Source organism: Prinia subflava, chromosome 5 (assembly GCF_021018805.1).
Source record: "Prinia subflava isolate CZ2003 ecotype Zambia chromosome 5, Cam_Psub_1.2, whole genome shotgun sequence".
NCBI lineage: Eukaryota > Metazoa > Chordata > Aves > Passeriformes > Cisticolidae > Prinia > Prinia subflava.
In genome coordinates, this window is record NC_086251.1 from 42,194,525 (window position 1) to 42,217,001 (window position 22,477).

The following is a 22,477-nucleotide window of genomic DNA, read 5'->3' on the forward strand; positions in this document are numbered from 1 at the left end:
ATGCATCTGACTGATATGCCTGACAGGGCACATGGCATTGGCCTTCTGGAGATAAGACAAAAAGGGGCATTGACATTCCTGACCTTTTGAGATTTTTAAAGCTCCTCTGTGGCTGGTGCAGAGAAAATGGATCTTCTTATGGTGTGATTTAGGGTGTTTAATGTAGACTCTTGCTTTGGACCTTCTCTGGAGGCTTCTCTTTATTCGTGTCCAAGTGGACAAAGCCCCTGCCATCCCCAGTAGCTGCACCTGTTGGTACTGGGCCTCTTACGTATGACTTTCCTTTCCCACCATGTACAAGGCCTCAGGATTCCCATCTTTGCCTTTGGATCTGATGTCTCCTCCCTGTTCAGCCAGCTTCTGCTGCACGTTGTACTGACACCTTCTAGCCTTTTCATTTTTTTTGGCATTGGTACAGGAATTCTGTGCATTGTAGGTCCTAACAATTATACTTTTGTCTTCTTGCATTTTATGGTGACTTTCAAGTGTCTGTTTGATCATACCTAAGATTTGCCTGTAAAGAATGATGGGGTCAATGGCTGTAGAGACAAAAATTCAACCCGCTCTCCTAGCAGAGCAAATGATTCACTGAATTAGATCTTGTAATTTAAACCAGAAATGTCCTACAGTATCAAATCTGCTAGGTTTATTTATAGCTAAAAGACCTAAAAGAATCTAAACCTATGTTATGTTCCTGATTATTTTTCTAAATCCACAATAATCTTCAAGAACATTAAGGTATTTGCATTCCTTAGACTGTACAATTATTAATCCCCTTATCTGGCTTGAAGTTCTCTGTGGGTGAACATATTCTTAGGATGATCTGGATTTTAGATTTCTTCAGCCAGCGCAAAGGAAAACCATAAAAGAGAAAGGAATAAACAAATTCAAACTCAGCATGCTGCTTGTTGAAAATTCTCATTCTAATAAATTCATTTGACCTCTCAGCCTCCGTGAAATTAAAAAGCCACAGCCCTGTTTGATTAAAAAACTGACTTAAAGTTTATGGGATGTGTGGTGTGTATGTGCATGTATTGAAGCCCCTGCCATATTAAGTGCTATAAGAGGCAGGAGATGTGAGAAGGAGTCAAGCTAACGGAAATTGGTCAGGGAACCAAGTATGAACAGAGTCCCCGATGGCTTGAGTGTGTAGGATTTGATTTTTGCTATGTTAGATCTGTCGTGTCTTGTGTCACAAAATTGATTAATGGGTCACTTCATGCTTCATGGCTTGGGCATGGATATATGTAGAGAAATATCTAAACAATATTTGTATAAATGCAGTACAATAAACCTATTTGAAAATTGGTCCTAGACATAGAATTTAATTGAAACAAACAAGGTTTGTGCCAGAAAGAATTATCAGGGAGTGGAGCAGCCCAAGTGAACACTACAACCTCATTTGCAGAGCTGACAATGACTGTCTCTGCTGAGGGGAACTGTGCTGCTTTCTGACTTTACCTGCAATTATGAAACTGAAGAGGAGCTTTAGGTATAGAGCCATAAAGTCACACACTGTCCTAGGAAACTGAATCTGCAGTTCTTCCCAGAAAGGGTGTGGAGGTGTATTTAAATAGGTTACAGGTAATTGTTTTAGTCCTTGCTATGTCTGGTGTACTGGTGTCTAATTAATGTGAGCAGGGTTGATATACTCCTAAAAATACACAATGAAGCCACACGTTTGATAATGATAACTTTGTGTACGCATTTAGACCAGAGGATTCATCTGAAGCAGGTGTGGTGTGATCATGGCCTCCCTTTTACTGACCACTGCAATCTTGAATTTAAGTCTTTAGCTGAGGAGAAGTTATTTCTGTATCTCTCCAGAGGAACAGCAGCTCTCTGCAGACTCTCATTGCAGACCTTGGCTTTCATAGCCCATTTAGCTATAGTGGTGTGCAGTGCCTCTGGAGTCACCCCCCACAAGGGATGTGCTGAACCTCAGACACAATTCTGCAATGAGCAGCAGGTTTTTTCTACCAGTAACAGATGCTTTCCTGCTCAGTGTGAGAAGCAGCACCTGCAAATGTTTGTGCCCTGTGTGCTACAACCATACTTGGCCTAGTTCAAGTATGTGAGCTCCAATCCTGACAGGTATTGGACTGTGAGTGGTGTGCATGGATATTACTGCTTCTTTTTCAGTTTTGTTCTTTTTCTCTTACTTCTTCTCTCCTCTCTCTCTCTCTCAGGCCTCTCTCACCTGATGATGGGTGAACAAGGTAAGTCCTTCCACTTTTTCTTTGTTTCTGTCACTGATCATGAAAGAGCTTTGTCCCTACTGCTTTTCTGTGTTGGACTTTGCGTAACAAAAGCAACTAAGCTTACAGCCTGCCAGTCAAGCCATTTGCATTTTTGCCTCTGCATCCCAATAAGCCAAGGCTTCTTATCAATCTGGGACTCAGATGCCCAGGAGGGAGCATGACATGATTCCATGGATGGTAAAAAGGTATGCATTCCTCTTCCATGCAGCCCACCAACTACTTTATCTTGCCATTTCTTTCTTCTTGTGCCAGCTGTAATGACTACCACTTCTGCCTACTAAATGTATACCTCAATATTGATCATTATTTTAGGAATACAATTATTACAAAAAAGTATGTTAATAGCCCTTGTGGCATGATCCTTACTCATTATGAATCCTGAGGAAATTTGCATATAATGGCCTGTCCTGCATAATATAAAATAATATAAAGTCCTGTGTCTGCAATTTAAAATACTCAAATACATACAGAATAAAATGATTGAGAAGAACAACAGGGCTAACCCCATACTGGACTACAAATGGGATCTAGGCCAGATCAGAGATCACATTTTAGTATTTCAGCCTGCACTGAGTTACAGATCTATTGGCTGTGACTGGATGGGATAATTAATCCCATTTAGCCCTGCGAGGATGTGGAGTAAGAAGCTGGTGAGAACAGATAAAGTGAGGAGAATTGTGGTTCAGTTTTCCTCTGGCAGTGCCAGTGTCTTACTGACATGGATGCACAGGAGTTAATAGCACTCCTGATGCCTTCTAGTCTTGTGAATGCAGGAGTGAAATGACTTAAGACTTAATGCAAGGTTTGTGCAAATGGTACACTAGGAAGACCAGACCAAGTGTTTGGCCTATCAGAAGAAAATGTAAGTTTTGACTCTAAAGCCTGATGAGGCCTTCCTCGACTAGATGCATGCAAAAGGTTTTTTTGGCATTAAATAAGCGTGTATCTGATGATAGACAATCCAAGGAGTTAGTACACAGTGCCTCTGAAGGCTAAAGATTAATTAGGTGTTTGAGTAAAACAGACATAATTTCTATGTATCTCAGTGAAATGTAGAAAGACTTAAAACATAATCAGTTTTTATTCTATTTTTCAAGATAGATGTCTGGTCTGAGGTCAGGAAAGGTTAGGTAACAATCAGAAGTGAAGAAGGGGCTTACTTTTCAGTCTCTATACTGCTCAACTGTGTGGTAGGAAAGGTTGGAAAATTTGGCTCTTTATAGATGTGCACTAAGACTGTGGTGTTTGGCTTGTGGAGCATCTGACTAAACTCTGGGAAGTGTTGGGTTCCTTCTCTGTCCCCTCTTACTGTTCGGCTGGGCTTATTGAAGGATCATCCACCGGACAGGTTTCTTAAGCATGTCCTAGTTGCTCTGGATGCAGTTGAGTATGACAAGCTGCTTTGACAGAGACAGTGATGGAACAGTTGGAAGTGATCAGAACAGTTGATGACCACTTTCATTCTCAATAACACTGAACATTTCTTTGTAGTAGTCTGTGATTTAGCACTGGATTATGTAAACAGTGGCACTTGGACGTTTAAATTACAAGTTGCAACCCAGCTGGCTCATGAAGACTTGCATGACCTATTCAGGCCATCAGCACTTTTTATATTCCCTCATCTGGCAAAAAATGTGAAAACTGTTGGCTTCTGGCAACTTCAGGCACCCTTGTTTATTTGTAACACATCAGGGAACAGTGGCTTCTCCTTTCTTGCCAACAAACTCACAGATATTGCCTTTTAATAAATATTTACTCTCTATAAAAATATGATGGATATAAAATATGTAAATGTATATGTGTGAGTAAATATGCAATGTCAACATTATATACAAATACATTAGCTCTGGTAGGTGAGATGTGTTTAGCAAATATATTACCATGAGATTTATTTTTTTCCTGTCCTATTCTGTTGTTTCCCTTGCTGTTTTGAATTTGACGTGGATTGAGGCATATCACTGGCGTGGTATTGCATGAGCAGTTTGCATTTCTCAGTAGAAAATCAAATTAAAGCTTAACCGGGCAGCTGCTGATTGTACTGTCAGTGGTTTAAGCTTTGCTTTGTGCTTTAGTTGTGGTGTGTCTCTCGTTTCTCCCTTGACATTGTGTTTTGTTGGGTTTGGCAGCTAGATAAATATGCTCATTTTCTTGTTTTTCTAAGTTTTTCCAGTGACATATTTTTCTGGTTTTTTTTTTTGTTTCCTCCTTCTCTTCTCTTTTGCCTCCTCCGTGGCGGACAACTCTCTTGTTCCTCCTCTTAACTGGACACACACCTTCCTGTCTGTAGGTAGAAGTAAAGGTAGAGATCACATTCTTCCTAAGACTTCATTGCTTGTAAAATGTTTGTTGATGGGCAAAGTGTACTTTTATGAATGCATTCCATATTGAAAAGTAATGCTTTTATTTTTAAAAGTCTCTCAACAGTCTTTTTTATTGAATTATGCAGGAAATATTTAAGATTAATGCTTCGAGGCCTTGCTAAGAGATGTTGTTTTTTCCCTATTCACACTAAATATGGGCTGTGCAGTGTCAGGCCATCTGTAGTTGGTGATGAGGGGTGCAAAGGGTTTGTCAGTTCAGTCAAAGGTGGAGCCATAGGCCAGTGAGCTCATGCTGCTGACACTTGAACTAGAGTGATGCCACTGCTGGTAATTTTGCTACTGGTGTTGGTGGCAGCAAAACCTGGGCTTGTCCAGTACCAATCAACAATGGAGGTTTTTGGTGCTATTGTTTCTTCCCTCAGCTCTGCTTCCCATCATTTCTGTTAGCGCTAAGGTGTTTTTCAAAGAGAAATTGAGTTGCAAAAAAGCTGCAGAGGAAGCATAAGTAATCAGCAGTGCTAAACAGAGAGGTCCATTTCCTTTGCACCCCAGTACAGCACAGGGCATGCTAGACTGCTCTGGGGCTCCAACTTGCTCTTCAGCAGTTCACACCTGTCTTAGGTGTGCTGAGGGAAGTCATGCATCCTTTACCAAAACTGCCAAAAAGGCAAAATGCTGCAAACTTGCTATGGGTCTTCAGTTGGACTGGAAGGAAAAGTGAAGATTGATGGATAAATTATAAATATGGCTTGAGAAAAATCTTTTTTTGGTCCTATTTTGTGGGAGGACAGATAGAGATAGTGCTGAAGGCAATCTTGCCCTTGATATATTGCAGCTGTGTTAATTACCCAAGAGTGGGAACAGCCTTGCCCTGACGGCTCTGGGTGTGATAAAGAGTGAGTTGGCTGGTTGGGCGCAGTTGGAGCCTGTTGCTGTGCTGTGAGGAGGAAGGGACAGGAGGGGTAAGGTGCTGTATGTAGGACAGACATGGTTAGGTGGCCGTGCTAGGGACAGGAAGGAGTGAGCTGGAACTGCAGAAAGAAGAGAAAAGGAGAGAAAGAGCCAGAACTGTGTGGAGCTGCCCATGAGAGGCTACATAGAAAAGGTATGAGAGACTTTCAGATAACAAGGTGCTGATGCTTGGAGCCTTCTTCGGTGTCAGCTGTACCTCCTCTGTCACTGTTTTCCAATGGGAAAGATGAAAAGGTTTTGTTCTGCTGAGGCTTACTCCATTCCCCTGCTTAAAAATCTGATCTATTTACTGGAGGATGTTGCTTGTGTCCGTGCCAGTAAGACACTGGGGAATGAAATGCCTAGCTGTGCAGCTATGAGTTTGGGAGGGATATGAGCTCAGAGGATTTGTTCACGATAACTTTCCTTTGAGGCAAAAGCGGTCTCTGCTCAATAATTACTACTCCTGTAATATCTGAATTCCGTGCAGCACAATGGTGTATTAAACACCTTAATCTGTATGATTCCTTTTTCTGATGCTCAGCTTTCTTCTAACAATTTTGTATTGTTGAATTCTCTGTGATGGAGTACATTATGTAATCAATATTATTTGTTCTATTTTGAGGCTGGAAAAATATTACAGTAATTAATTTTGTAGTTTTTCTACTCTCTGCAGACTGGGGTGATGGAGGGTAATACCTAAGCTGTACTCAGACCTATCTTCTCAGCCAGAGGTGAACATCAGAACATAATAATCCCATATATACACTAAAAATATGACAACCTTAAGCAGACCATATGAAATGTTACTGTGCCTCAGCACAGCTGCCAATAATTCAGTTAGCTGATGTATGGCTTAGTGTGGTTTAAGGGTCAGTATAGATCAGGGCAAGTCTTGTGTGATGTTAGTTCATGTTCTTTTCTTGGGTGGCATTTATGCTTCAGGCCAGCCTGTGTAAGACTAAGCTAAAAGTCTTGTCCAAGGCAAATCTCCTAAATGAGCTGGTAGGCATGAGGATTACAACATATAGTCCACAATTAATTCATATGTACCAGAACTTAATTTATTGTGTCATTGAGTTAAAATATAATTTCACTTCTCAGCTATGTGTAGTTTTTAGCTCTAGTTATAGCAAGTGACTTTGTCAGAGAGCCATCAGTCCATGTGAAAAATGGCATTGCTTTCAGGGGGCTCAAACTGTAACTTTGAACCCACACCTGGCCTTCAGCTCACAGAGAAAGAGGTACCAGATGCCTTTAGTGTTTGCATGGAAGGTTCATATTTTTCTGGTGTTCTTGTAGTTTTTAGTAAGAACTAGCAACACCTCTGTCTTATGTCATGTAGGTAGACAAAGAATATGATGTATTTGATTTAATTTTGGATATGATGTATTTGATTTCATAAAACTTCTTCACAGCATATAGCGGTCTGTGACCTTGCATTCATCATTTAAAGCAAGTGTTTGATTAGTTGTTTCCACTGCAGTAAATAGGCTTTCTCTGCATCTATCCTTTTAAAAATGTTTAGGAGATTTAAATTTTTTTTAATATATAAGTTCCTGGAAAGTAGAAGAAGATGAAGTGTATGTGTTCTGGGGTAATGGCTGGAGTAGTTGAGTTACAGACACGCACCTGGATATCACTTGTATTTTAACCTGAACTGAGGTTTCAGGTTAAATGCAATAAGTTCTTATTTGAGGTATGGAAGTAGTTGTGGAGGTGAGGTAAAAGTGTGAAGACCAGGGACTTTTGTTTAGTTTGACAAGAATTGCTGAATATAACCTCTCTTCTGGAGAGGTACTGGCAATTAAGGAACAATTATATTAAGTTTATTTCCCTAAAGCTTCCCCACGAATAAATGATATCAAAGGAAATTATAAATATCCAACTTTCAATTGCTACTGGAGTTAGTGTGTTATCACCGTCTTCCGTATAATTTGTTCTCTTGAAAGTCTTTGTTAAGGAAATGATTATTTGCTATTTTGTTACCTTCCATCATGTGGGTTTTGTTTTACCATTGCTCTTGATTTGGATCTGACTTCTGCTGAGGCTCATGTCTCCTTTGAAAATTGTCTGTATTCCTGGTGGGAATCTGCTATTTTCAGTGAATTAAGTCCTTTGTCTTCTTGAAGGCAATAGCAAAATTCCCATTGAATCCAGTGGGCCAGGTACCCAAAGAACTGAAGATGCCCTCTCTGATGCAGAGAAGGACCAGTGGGGCTGGTTTCTGGGTGTGCACAGCACACCCTGTAGCACCCATGCAGTCTGCAGACTTCTGGCTCTTCTCAAAGGCATGTGGCTCCTTCCATCCATCAGTAGCTGTGCTCGATGTGTGCTACACAGCTGCCCACTCATTTTCAGTATGAGGTAGGATTTTTCTTAATTGTCAGAGAGAAGGGGAAGAGTGGGATCTTTTAAAATGCATGTTGTAGCAAAGGCTACTGCCAAGTTCACCATTTAATAACCAGCGTTGCAAAATCAGATTGTCTGCTTTGGTCCTACCTGAAGTAGGTCTTTTAAGTCTTAGAAGATTGAGCATTGCTCTCAGAGAATGAGGTTCTTACTTCTTTCAGATGTTCAATAAAATTGACCTGAAGGTAAATGGCACAGGAAAATGAAATAGCATTTGTGGGCTTGAATAGAAGGAAATGACTGGACCTTACTGATCAAGAAGATATTTTCAAGTTCTTTTTCAGCAGCAGTACCATTAGGATTTGTATTGGCTTGCTTCAGGAGCAGGGCAGTGGTCATCCCCTGTACTTGGTGAGGCTGCACCTTGAGTGCTGTGTCCAGTTCTGGGCTCCTCATTACAAGAAAGACATTGAGGTGCTGGAGTGTGTCCAGAGAAGGGCAACGAAGCTGGTGAAGGCTTTGGAGCACAAGTCTGATGAGGAGCAGCTGGGAGTGTTTAACCTGGAGAAAAAGAGGGGGGACCTCATTGTTCTGTACAACTACCTGAAAGGAGGGTGTAGCAAGGTTGGAGTCAGCCTCTTTGTCCCAGTAACAGGAGACAGAATTGGAGTGGCCTCAGGTTGTACCAGGAATGGATTTAGATTGGATTTTAATAAAAATTTCTTTATGGAAAGAATTGTCAAACATGGGAACTGGCTGCTCAGGGCAGTGGTTGACTCGCCAATCTTGGAGATGTTTAAAAGATGCATAGATGGGATGCTCATGGACATGGTGTAGTGATGGACTTGGCAGTGCTGGGGTTTGGACTTGATGACCTTAAGTGGCTTTTCCAGTGTAAATGGTTCTATAGTTGTATGTGAATAAGCCCAGCTGAATGGCCAAGAATTTATGCAAATGTTGAAGTGAAACATCAGTAACAAATTAAATCATTTGTGCTCTCTAAATGTCTAATTTACAAGGAGAAAAACAACATTACATTTGTCTTGACACCCTTGGCAGTGGTTTTTAAGCTCTGGTTTGCTCTGTAAAGTATCTTAATATTTTGGGTGTGAGATGTGAATATTGTATGGTTTTGGTTTCTACATCTAAAAATATTAATGAAAGGACTCTAAAATATGGTAGTGGGTTTGTTTTCTTTTGGTGAGAAAAATAAATCTTGCATTATTATAAGGATGGTGACTTTCAGTTTTAACTTTACCATTAATGACTGTTTGAAAAAAGCAACCATTTTATTATATTTTATAATGAGCAAATACCAAATATGCAAAACCTCTTTGATAGAATCAAAGCTCCTTGAATGAAGATGTTATTCTTCTGGAATAAGTTATTTTTAAAATGAATTTTTGCTTCTCGTTTCATATTTTATTTAGGGAAAAAAGAAATATTTTAATGCAATTTGTTGAAGTCTAATTAGAGATGATTGATAGTTGATGAATTTCACATGTAAGGTATTGGGTGGCATTTCTGCAAAGCATTAATCCTATTTCTTTATATTTCAGTGGTGATGACGTTTTCTAAATTTTGGAGAATGAAGTCACTTAAATGTTCAATATCCACTAATGCAAAGGAATAGATGTCTTATTCTTTTTATACCTCTTTGTAATACATTTATATACACAAACATAATAGGAAAGTTCTGGTAAATTATTTTTGTTTGTGCTTATGAGTAAGTGTGTTTACAAATATTGTGTGTGCATAACATATTTCATAATGTGTTAAGTATTTTGTAGTTTAGAGGTAATTAATTTTTTCTTACATGTTTTCTTTCTGCCTTGTTTTAAAACTGTGTCCTTCTGATGTGTGAATAAGCAGCTGATTCTTTGCTTTGCTGGCTTTCATTTTTATTAAGAAGAATGATTCCTGTGAGAGTTAAAGGCATTGTGGTTGTGTTGTGTGTTAACAGGAGCTAAAATATTGTCATCTTAGGCTGTATTGTATTCTTCTGTTTTCAGTGAATCTCAGGTTTCTATCTGCCCAGAGAGAGTATTTAATTGATATCATTGAAAGGCTTTTTGTTTTGCCCCCCTTCCTATGTTTTCTTCATTTGAGGCATTCAGTGGTGTGTAGAGATGCAGAGGTAGCAAAACAGGCCATGTGCTTTGTAAGAGGCAGGCTAATAGCACTTCTGATGGATGTCTGATTTTTAAAGTGCTGTATGTTTCATTAAAATTTACATGTAAAGTAAGGGCAAGCGCAGTGGCATGAAAGCTAATGCAAGTTGCACATCTTGACATAAAAACAATCACAAGAAACGTGAGATCCCAGATGGCAGCTTGGCCTTTGCCATCCATTTAATAAGCTACTAACTGCTAATTATTGCACTGTTACGGGCAAGTTAATTTACTGTTGACTCTTAAAGAAACATTGTGCATTTTCCTGACATTTGGGTTTTTTGGTTTAGAATTGAAAGTGTTTTTTTCTCTGCAGATTGAAGCCCTTCCAGTGGATGGTAACAAAGAGACAAAGAAACAGAGCAGGAAATGGAACATAATTATCTTTTCTGATAATAGTAGAATATAGGGTTGTGGGAGTTGGGGCCTTTTTAGGGCATGGGGTTTTAGCTGAAAAGAAGACCAGCATGTATATTAAATCTAGGATTTAAGTTTTGCATTTAATAGCAAATGCAGAGTTAGTATTGTCATTAAAAATAAACAGAACATCTTTCCCTTGAATAATTGAAGCTTAAGATTCTGAAAATAAGAGAAACTAGAAATAGAAATTTAAAATGACAGGTTCATTTCTTTTGCCAGAGATGATTTGAAGGCAAAATTTCAGCTCACAAATCTGATAGCTAAAATGACCACTGTATTTTTTTAAAAATTCTTTATTTTAACGTTATTTACCTGGCTGTCATATTACAGGGAAGGAATGTTATCTGTAAAACATAAAATTTTTTTAAGTGATCTTTTACTTCTTCCAGCTGAAACAGACATTCAATAATGAGACCAGTCAGGGAGAAGTTTTGATCTAAGAACCTATTTAGGAATGAAGGAACAGCTGCAGTTTAAATGGACTCTAATTCTCACAGTTAATGCTGTTTTGTGAGTGCATGATTGTCTGGGATAACGTTTGGGAGGTGTGTGGTGGGTAATAGCTTATTTCCTGGGCTTTATGGTAATGCAAAAGTGCAAAGTGATGATAATGCCATCAGGAACTGAAATAGACCCCGTCACACACATCAGACAGTCTTGTAAAAATAGGAAACCCTGTGAAAGAGGGGAGTTTCCTGTTTCAAGGTTCCTTGTGGCCTTCTGTGGGCTAGAGAGATAACGTTATGGTATTGAACAGTTTAGAAAATATGTGCTGTGTAAGCTGGATTTTGTACATTAAAAATAAGAGCTTACAAACAGCAGCCTTATTTGCTGTGCTTTACCAGCTGGTAAATATTTTGACTAGCGATCAGGGAATAACACGCCATGCAAATGGTTGTAAAACTGTTACTGTGAAGAAGGTCATGTGTGTCAGTTACTAATTCATATCTAATGGTGTGTGATTTTTCCCCACATGAATATTGTGGGGTTTGATTCTGATTTTGGCAAAGCACATCTTCCTGTGACACCCGGAACTCTTCATTTATTTGACTGTACTCACCTTTTCATGGAGCTAGAGCTCCTTCTCATGCTGATTTTCATTTCCTCATTCATTTCAAGAGCCTTGATAGTTTTGAGTGCATGTATAAAATCAGTACTGATAGGCTATGAAAATAAGGGAAGATAATATAAAATACCACTGCAGAGAGCAAGGAATCAGGTGTGAATGCAGCCCTCACAGGTTGTGGCATATTCATTTGTTTTGAAAGCTTTTTGTTTTGAAATTTTGGTTCCTGATAACCTATCCTGCAAGTTGCTGTGCTGAGTCTACTGCATCCCTAAACAGCTGGAGAAGCCAATAGAAATTAATAGTGTTTTCACTTGGAATGTGTTGTGTACCTGCAGGGATAAAGTCCCCAAATTCTGTTACAGAAGGATTTTCTGTGAGATATTGGTATTATACTGGATATGCTTTTTATACTGAGAGGTTTGATGCAATGATATTGAAAGCCATATTCGTCACTATTCCAAAAGCATTTTATTGTGGTATACCTGATACTGAAGCAGAGGAAATGCACCAATGTAAAAGAAATAGTGCAGGGAAGAATCTGATTCTAAAACGGTTCCAACACTAACCTGAGGGATTCCGGATCATTCTCACTAAATTATGGACTGAGTCCTCTTGTTAAACACTGCAAAGCATTGAACAAAAATGGTTCTTTACCAGCATTGCTCTGTGGGGGAAAGGCTTTAAACAGAACTGGTACTTCTAGGATTTGTGTACACAGTTGTCACCATTAAAAAGTCAGTAGCATTTGCCAAGCAGTACCACACAGTGGTGCCTGAGAAATCACCTCCTCTCCTACAGTAGAGCAAGAAGATGGTATGTAATATTTGTAGGTAAGTGTTTACGATTTGATTCTGTCAATTGCATGCATTTTAATCGAGTTTTTCTCTCAAATCACAGTTTGACTGGGGAGCTGCTGATGGGTCAGATTATTTCTAAAGCAAAACATGATTCGCTTTAATTGTTTAAATTCTTTTTATTGAGAACTAAAAATAAAATCAGTATTTGCTCTAAAATACTATATCTTTGTGCTTTTTCATTGTTAGTAATAGTAACAAAAATGTATAATATGTTAAAATAATTGTATTTCAAAGGGATCTAGGGTCTTATTAGGTATAGTGAATTGTATTAAGCCAGCGTTATGAACCATACACCTTTATTCCCCTAATTACTGGTATATTAATAATGGCCAGGTTGATGATGAATGTTCTGATCACCAGCTGGGATCAGATAATTACATTTGATTATGTAAAGAGTTAGTTGCTATAAGCCTTGAAATATTAAAACTTGGCTAGAATAAATATCACTGAAGAACCTTTGTCTTTTACATGTGTATTCAGCTGCCTGTTCTATGAGAAATTCTTGGTTCACTCGATAGTGCTGGGAATCAAACTGTGAACAGTTATTTTCCAACCCTGTAAATGTTGATAAAAGGATCTTGCATAGCTGTTGGCTTGTCCTGTGAGGGGAGAGCACATTGCTGCATCGCAGCGCAGGGATTACAGGCTCTCGTTTAGCTCTGCATTAAAGATGTTGCAAGCTTTTATAAAACCCAGGGCAGCCCTAGCATTGCTGTGTATTTGCATTTCCCAGCTCTGACGAAGGGCACACATCTTTCAGGCACCAGTATCTTGCAGGACTGGCCAACTCCCTCATCCAAATAATACATTTATTTGACCATTTTCTTATTTATTTTGGATAGTCTTACTCTGCAGAGAGTCTCAGGGAAGTCTGTAGGCATGTGTGCAAGCTGCATTCTACATGTGTTTTTTATCTTTCAGTTTACCAAATTATTTTTTCCCCAGAATTTGTTCAGTTCCTGAATATCCATTAATTTGTCTTTCCCCTGTTGTTAAACTGCTGAAAAGAAACATAACTTTTGTTACTTGTCTCACGAAATACTGTTCTAAAGAACGCTTTATGGCATTGATCATTGGCACTTTGAACAGAAAATAATTTTGCCACAATGTGACAGACTGTTTATGCTAGATTGTGGAAAAAGTCTTTGCCTAAAGTTGGAAAAATCAGAATGGTCATATTGTAAGGTTCTCATTAGAAATTATTTGCTGTACTTAAAGTACTCAATTCCAAGCTCAGCATTTCAATTTATCAGTCAATTTTATATTAAGATATGATAGTAGAGACACACATGGGTAATTTTTCTTTGCTACATTCTTGTACTTTATTTCTTCTCTCTGTTGGCTCTGTCTTTAAAACAGATACATTTTAAGAGAAATCTGTGGACACTCCATTTCATTCTATACTGCACTGTATGTCCATAATGGAATGAGAGTATTATGTGGTGAATGCACTTATTGTATTATCAGGCAGAAGTATGAGAGTTCCCTTTGATTTCCCAAATGCTGATTTTTTTTTTCTTTTTTTTTTAGTGTTGGGGAAGAGTGGAGAGAGAATCTCTGATTTTTTTTTTCTTTCTTTTTTGTCTTTTAAGGTACTTTTATTTAAACCAGTGCAGTTTTCTTACTGATTTTCTTCTTCAGGTGTTTGCTATCATCTCCTGGGTTAAACTTTGTGCTATTCCATCAGGCAAGTTTGGTAAATGTTGATCAGTGCATGAAATCAGTTCTTAAATGGTTGCAAAATTGCCTTCCTTCAGACTGTTTTGATCACAAGGGCTTTCAAGTGTCAAAGTCATTTGGAGAACTAGATAGATAAAATGCATGAGCACTAAGCTTTTTCCAGGATAGAATAAATAAATGTATTTTCTACTGTGTGCTCTGCCTTTGATAGTGATTTGTTAAAAGGGGAAAAAAAAGAAAGGCAATGATATTAAATATTTACAAGAGTGATTTAGTTGTGTAATCTTCTGCTATGCATCCCTGTTTAATAGTGAAATCAGCTACTGCTGAAGTAAATGCCATTAAACTGGTGGTACTGTGAAGGTCACTGCCTATACAATGTCAAAGCAATTTATAGAGAATAATGATTTTTGTCAGCTTTCCAATGTACCAATGTCCCTCCTTTTTGTCTTCCAAAAATAACAGAAAATAAATGTATTTCCTAAGTAATTTTGTCTTTGACTCTTCTCCCATTTGACTGATTTTGGAGCTTGAAGCCTCCTTATGAGTTTTCATATTGATGACCTCAATGGATAAACACTGATTCCCTTCTTTCTGGCCTGGAGCTTGTTACAGCTCTATTTGCTGGGATTTCCACTTGGCCATTTCTCAGCAGTTCATTTTAAATAGATACTGAATTATGACCTCCACTTTTATGAGTGATTGGTTTTCTTTCCTTATGCTATTCCCAGCCATATCTATCTGCGAATCTCGTGAAAAAAATCTCTTTATTTCTGTGCTGATTGTTTGTCATCAGCAGAGCACATGTAGCATGTTGACAACTCACCAACCTCCTGAACTGGTAAGTGTGTTACAAACACTTGCAGTACATTCCTGCACAGCATCATGCTTAGTGAAGAGGCCGCAGAAGTGAGAGGTGTGTTCTTGGCTCTGCAGCTGACTTTCCCTGTGAATTGTCGGGGCTTTTGTGCCTCTGCAGCAGTGGAGTGGGGATAAAAGCCCTTCACCACTGCACAAGGAGCTGCTGCATTGATACTTGGAGCGTGTCCTGAAAACAATGCACAGCGAGTACAAAGCATTATCATTCAGCTTCACATTCGTCCAGCAAGAAGGTTAATTATTTGTTTTCCTTGTTTTACAGTTGAATGAGCAGAAGCACAAAGAGATGGAGAGAGCTGGAGGAGAACAGGCAATAAATGCCAGCGTTCTCTTGTCCATTCCTGTTTCTCTAAGCACCGGTGCAATCTATTTTATAAACAACCAAATAACTTGCCTCCTATACCAAGAACTCTCCCAATTAGATTCCACTTGCTAAAGCAGTACTCTAAAAAGATTAAAACTGTATTTATCTATTGATAAACATGTACATGACCACAAAAATAGCAATCATATTTTACAATGGGAAACGACACATATTCTCTATAAAAAAAGATCAACAGAAGGAAATAACCCATCATAATGCAAAGGTGCCCTGAGCGTGCTGTGTAAGGGTTTTGTTGGGAAAGTACATATGAGCACACAGAGACTGTGTGGTTTTCTCTTCTAAGGCATGAAATTTAAGGGCAAGTGGTAAAGAACTAAGGCACTTAAATCGTTCAAGGAGTGGAAATGTTTTTTCAGTGAAGAAGGAAGTGCATCAGCAGTGGAAAGAGGGAAGGAAAGCAGAAGGAAGAGTAGTAGATTATCTGGGTGTCCCAGGTGAAGTGGTGGAAGAGGAATCTGCTGTGAACGCTGGTCTTCTGGACAGAATATGATGGGAGATATCCCTGCAGATTTTTTGTTGAGTATTAGGCAACTAGATATTACTATTGGTAGCTTATTTTGGTATTGGATTTTTGTGATGTCTCACTCCACAGTGCAATAGGAGAAGACTAAAGCCTTTATTTCCTGGCATAGCTTTTTATGGCCTTCTCCTTCAGGCCCATTAGCAGCAGACCTTTCATCTGTTGTGAAAGAGGCTAGTTCAGCAGGGTGTCTGGAATGGATGTGTGTGTGCATGGTTAAATCAGACCTTGTGATTTCCTTTAGGCTGATTTATCTGGTTTTTGTCTCTTTTTATGCAAGTCTGTTGGTTAGCATTGAGTTCTTCCCAGAATGCTGCCCATTATCTCACAGGTGGAAGGATTAAGAACGAGCAGTGGGAATTACACTGGGATTAAATAAGACTGCCTTTGGAGTGTGTTTGTGGATGTGGTTTCTTTTTTTTTTTTTTTCTTTTTCTTTTTTTTTTTCTCTAAGCAAAGAGAAAGAAGAGAAGCCAGCTCAGCCTTCAGGTCTCTCTAGGGAGGAAAGTAATACCTTTGAATATGGAAAAGTAGCTTCTCAGGTTGGGATGAGGTCATGCTGAGAAAGGAAAGGTAGTGTTAAGGCACAAGATTTACAGTCTTCAGTTCAGTTCTTGGTTGCTCTGATTTTGCTTCAGGCTGTTCTGATTGCCCACAGTGAACCTCAGCTTGTCCATGTGTAAAATGGAAGTGGTGATAAGTTTCTTGTCTTATGTTGCATGAAACTAAATTAATTACTTTGTATGTGTACTAGAGTTTTGGGTAATAAGTACAAAAGAAAAGAATAGAGTATTCTTATGCCCCACACTGTGGTTACAAATGGTTTCAGATGTTTTTAGTTATTTCTGTCCCTCTATTACTTCTCCCTCTCTGTAATGGGCAGACACAATGCTGGTAGAAAAGGATGGCCCAGTCCCCTCTTGGCATGAAAAGAGAAACTGCCCCATGGGATTGGCATGCCCAGACCCTGTAGGGGCATGTTGCAGTTTGCAAGGCTGGGTCATGCTGTACCTTACCTGCAAACTGGCCTGAAGACTGGCTTGTGCTTCTACAGGGCTTGGTGAAAGTCACACCTGATGGGAGCCTGGACTTCAGGCAGTAGCCCTGGGGAAAAGAGTTGAATTGTCTTTAGCTCTGTTATTCACATCTTCTGACTCTGATACTGCATGGGTTTACAGTGCAGCACTGCTTGAAGATTCTGAGAGAAATTTTGCCATGGTGTTAAGAAAGCAAATAGTGCTGGAAAACAGGAGATCTTCAATCAGATCAGGTTGCTCAGAGCCTCATTCAGCCTGACCTTGAATCCAAAGATGGGGCATCCAGCACCTTTCTGGGCAACCTGTTCCAGTGTTTCATCGCCCTCATTGTGAAAAATTTCTTCCTTGTATCCAAACTAAATCTACCCTCCTTTAAAACCATTACTTCCTGTCCTGTCAATACGGCCCTACTAAATTCTGTCTCTGAGACTAAGTAGTTGCAGCTTGTACTATTCAAAGGAACATACTTTGCAGGAAAGACAGGAGCAATCCTTTCCAACAGGAAGGACATTCTCTATTTCTACACAGGGTAGCTGAAGCCAGAGACAGGCAAGTTAATATTGGTGGTGCTGGCTTCCCACCCTGGGGCTGTATCTTACCTCTCAACCTGCTGGTTGCTCTCCTGTGCAGTTTCCAGCTTTTGGAAGTCACTTCTGGCTGCTCCCCAAGCAGCAGGTGTGACTGACAGACACCTAACATACTTCATCTTTGAGTGAGGTCTTCTGCAGAGAAGTGGCCCAGGCAGAGTTTTTTTTGTCCTATCCTTGCTACTGCTTTCACTTTGTGTTTTACCACTGTGTGTGCTGCTCCCTTTCACTCAAATCTTTTGACTCTGTTCTTAGGGACCACAACAGTGGTCATGGTCTTTACCCTTCTATGCTACATGTACCAAGAAAGAGCCAGTTAACATTTGCTGTCATGGCTTTTGTGATAAGGATCAGACATATACTGACTTTACTAATTTTATTCTGGTTCTGAGTTGGCCTTTCTGTCAGTTGAGAGTCAGGCATCAGTAAGATGGGGTATAAGTGGAAATGGGAAGATGGTGCCCTGTTAAGTTCACACAAATAATTTGGGTGGAGTTGTTGCATGATTTTGCATGCAGTTAAAGCTGCATGCTTTTCTGAGAGCTCTGATTTTTTTTTTTTAACCCTTCACATAATTCGTTTAACACTACTCTTTCTCTCTTATAATACTTTAGTTGCCTTTGATTGGAATGTCTTTGGTTCATAGGTCATGTTGGGGACAGGAACAGTGAGTTCCCAGAGCTTTGACAATGTAGAATATAAAGTTTCAGAAGTTATAAATAAAAGTTTTCCATGATAATTTCCAGTATTCTCAGTCAGTAGTTCCATAATGATGATTGCCTTAGCCTCCATTGTCTTTTTACCTCGTGATCATTATTTCTCTTGTATATTTTATTCTGATTTTATTCTTAGTGTGTCAGTTTGCTTTACCTTGTTTGTATTGATGGATAGCTATGATGAAAAAATCAATTTTGTTCCAAGTATATTTTTATCAGAATAATTGTCAGTATCTTTCCATCTATGCCAAACACGTCTTAAAGTGTCTCCTTATGTTATCCTGCCTGCGTGACTAGATTTGGAGCTGTAGTACAGCTGTTTTGTTTTGTCCCACAATTCTACCTCTGAGCTGTAGGACAAACCCCGATTCTGCCTTGCTTTGACTTGCTGGGCAGTGCTGCATGCCTCTGGTGCCCTGGTCTAGGGCACTGATGCCATCCCACTGCTCAGACTCAGAGTTTTAGGTTTGTGCACATCACTCTGGACCTTCAGCAAGTAGAGGGACAGTTAGCAGCACTCTGGAATTCAGCAGGTTATGGAACAGCAGAGCTAGAAACAAGACACCCTGGTAGAGCTGTGAACAAGAGGTACTGTGTAGTCACTCAGAGCACCTAGTGTTTTCCAGTTAAGAGAAAACAGTGAAGGACAGAAGCTACCTGGTTTTTCACAGAGATAGGGTGAACTACAAAGGCTGGGAATAGAGCCCAGAGACTCAGATTCCTGTTAGCACAGAACTACTGAGCTGAGCAAGCTTTCAGCTGAACACACTAGGTACAGCAAGTCACATCAAAGCTCCATTTAGAAGCTGGCCTAAGCAATATTATTCTTAGGCAGTGTAGAATTTGCTTCTGTTGCATTTTCCTAGTCTTTCACAGCCATATAATATTAATTGGAAAGTCCCTACTGCATTTGAGAGATGCTTTACCAGGAAATGGGGAGATTAACTTCATTGTCCATAGAGATTTCACTTGGTTAAGAAAGTGCTTTGAAGAAAGGAAGGAAACACTGAAACAACAAGAATGATTTATGAGTCTCTTATTACAAGATTATCTGTCTTTTTATTGAGCTGCATATTTATTACATGGGCAGTGTCTAGTTACAGGCTAGTGATAGCCTAGGTTCAGCTGTTTACCTGGTGATATTGGGATGCCACATAAACAGCTGTGAACAGAGCCAGTTATTCAGTCCACTCCTAAAGAGGTTTGATTGTAGCTCCCCAGTTTTCCCAGGGTGTGATGTCCAACCCAAAGCAGGCAGGAGGCTCTTCTGCTATCTGGCAGACCTCTCTGCTGGTACCACTGCTGGAACTGGTTACAAATGTTCATATGAATTTTCAGCAGGGTTAAAACAAAAGGATCTGGGGCAGTTGGCACCCTAGGGCCGGGGCAGGGAGTGTCACAGTTTCTAATTCATTCCTAGTACCTCTTGCTGTCGTGTGTTGGTATGGTGGGCTGCTTAGAGTAGGAATGTGAAAATTCCTCTTGTTCTATCACAAGGCATTGGGGATTCTTATTTCCCCCTTCCGAACTCTTTCCCTGCCACCTTTCAGGCATTACTTCAAAGAAAAAGATTTAAGTACACCCTTCCTATTATGATTTCTAGTGTGTGAGACCCTGAAGTCCATGAGATACCTTTGTGCTGTGTAGGATGTTAATGAAATATGTAAAAATCAGCCAAACCCACAGACAGTGGGATCATCAGTCTTTTGTTCAGTGAGGCTGTTAAACCTTTCTGGGTTTTTCTAAAAGTTGTGGTATATTGTGTGTATGCCTTAACTGTACTACAATAGCATAATGATCATAATATAATCTCTAGTTGTTGTCTGCTCATGTTTCTTTTGGTCCTTTGTATTACACCCTTAGGAGAATCAAAAACTATGGCAGCTTTTCAACAGTTAGATTCCCTGCATGGCTTAATTTAGGTCCTTCCCCAAACAATTCCATGAATTAACTTTCAAGCTGTTTCTTAAAAGCTTTATCAGCCTCTAATAAAATAATAGAAACAAGATTAAAAAACAATGACCTCGTAACTATAAGGACTAACAAAATCATGAGCAATTATCAGTGGCATTTAATAAACAAAACTCATAAAGGACATTTGATTACTTTTGGACTCAGTTACAAAATTAGTGGATGAAAAGAAGATCATGATTGTTTAGACTCCAATGTGTTATTTGACAAAATGCCCTACTTAAAAAAAAAAAAAAAACCAAAAAAACCCACAATTAAAATTTGGCTTTAACATGAGTTTTCTAAAATAAATTAGTTTTTCAAAATGCAACAGTGTTTTCATGAACTGAGAAGGCTAGACAAAATGGAAGTTACTGTCATTTCTGTCTAGTGCTTTTCTTAGTGATCACAAAGATGGGAAGAAATGACATATTAATGAAAAGTGTAGATCTGAGTAGAATGGAAAGAATTGTAATCATCAGTGTGGATAGAAAATAGCATAAATGTTGTGTAAGTGCCATGACATCCTTCATAAAGCAGTAGGTGGATAATTCATCTGTAAGGAGACCTGATAAGCTGCACCTAGACAAAACTTTTAAGGACCTTAAATACTGTAAGGTGGAGATATGTCAAGAAATTTATAAGTATTTTGAAAAGGCTTGATGACTAAGATCATTAAGAGGGAACAGACAAAGGCCTGGTATGTATGCTAGGTCTTCATGCTGAGAAATGGCAAGATATGAAAGCTATCTCCAAACACATATGGAGCATAAATACACAGGAGAAAAAAATAATTATCCTGGGGTTGTCTCAGAGGACTTATGTAGAAAGGGTACTCTTCATCACTCCAAGGTGTTCTAGGTCCAATAGCAAGAGAGACCATCTTAGCAATGAGCACTATAGCAACAGCTTATAGAGTATTTTAGCAAGTGAAAAGATGTAAGCCACTGACTTTTGACAATTTTGTTGAAAGTAAATCATTCTGGGGAGTCAGTCTTTCTCTTCCACACCTTAGTGAACATCAGATGGCAACTTAGAGGAGGCTCATTTCCCTTCTCCAAAGCTCAGAGGTATCCCAATATAGGTAGATAGATTTCCTTCATTTTCCAGAGGTTCTTCGTCTGCTCCATGTTGAAATCCTGTATGCGTTGCTCTAGGTGACATATATATCTGAGGGAGCAATAAGCTGTTGTTGTATCAGGTAGCAATGAAAAAATTGTCCACCAAATACAAACAAAATGCATTCATAAAGGAAACTGGGTGGTTTGCCATAACTACATTAGTGCTAATGCACTACCATGTCTCTTTTTTTTTTTCTGTGTGTTAATTTTGTTCTTCAGTCTCTCCATCTCTTCTAGCTTAATTACCCTCCCCAGACTAGAGACTGCTGCTGCCTTTTGGCTTCATTACCAGCTTTCATTTTCATTAAGAACTTTGTGCTAATGGACTGTTATAAAACAGAGTCGTCACTGGCAGGTGTTGCCAAACGACTCTCAGCATGATGGCATTTCTGTGCAGTGGAGCAAAAAGTCTGGACATTGGATTTGTAGAACATCCAAGGGCTTGCAATGGCAGGCGAAGAGAGCTAAGTTTGGTGGATCAGTACAAAGAAGCTCGCAAATAGTCACAATGGTAAAAAAGGAACAATGATGAAAAAAGAGCATTATGAACAGTGACCTTGTTCTGAGACCACCAAAAGTGCCAGCATCTCTTCAGGTTGCAAATATCACAGAATTGCTTTCCAAAGAGCTCTCTAGTAGTTACAAAAAGCTAATCCTTATACTCTTCCAGTTTAGAAAGCAATGAATATCTGAAAACCACCTCACTGACTAAGTGAAATCATATATCAAAATAAACTTTGTGGCTCATGTCATCCAACATTAATGATGAGAATGCATATTTCTGCTGTAGTGATACTGGTTGTAGCTGCCTTTGTATGCCTTCTGACCTGGTCAGTGGTTGTTGCCAACGTTCATCAGGAAAAAACAAGGGCTTCCTCTGTTGTGCTTCAAGAAGCTGATTCTTGCAGTCAGAGACTGCATAACTAGAGATGTGTCCCAGAAGAACTGCTGTCAGATGATGTCCCCTAAGCTGGGGATAACAGTGGTTTAGCACTGAGGAACTGTAATAAAGAATCATAATTCTATGTTCATCTGAAGTCTGCCAACTTTTATTGTTGTTTCCAGAAGACCATAAAAGCTGCCTAGGTGTGTACCAAAGCAAGTACCGAGCGGGGGACATGATGGGTCCTCTTGCAAATAAGCAAATTGTATGTATTGGATATTGTTTCCTGGCCACTTTTGTATTTGATTATGCCTCCT

General features: G+C 39.2%; 1 protein-coding gene across 8 annotated transcripts in view; it reads left to right on the plus strand.

Annotated features, from left to right (window-relative positions):
* NRXN3 (neurexin 3) overlaps positions 1-22,477 on the plus strand; it is a 906,050-nt gene that overhangs the window by 40,208 nt on the left and 843,365 nt on the right. For 5 of the 8 annotated variants that reach the window (XM_063399086.1, XM_063399087.1, XM_063399090.1 and 2 more), the window contains exons 3-4: positions 2,190-2,219; positions 4,549-4,560. In XM_063399086.1, coding sequence (XP_063255156.1) covers positions 2,190-2,219; positions 4,549-4,560 — 42 coding nt within the window. The remainder of the gene's footprint in view (positions 1-2,189; positions 2,220-4,548; positions 4,561-22,477) is intronic. The other 3 variants (XM_063399089.1, XM_063399091.1, XM_063399092.1) reach the window with 1 other exon arrangement.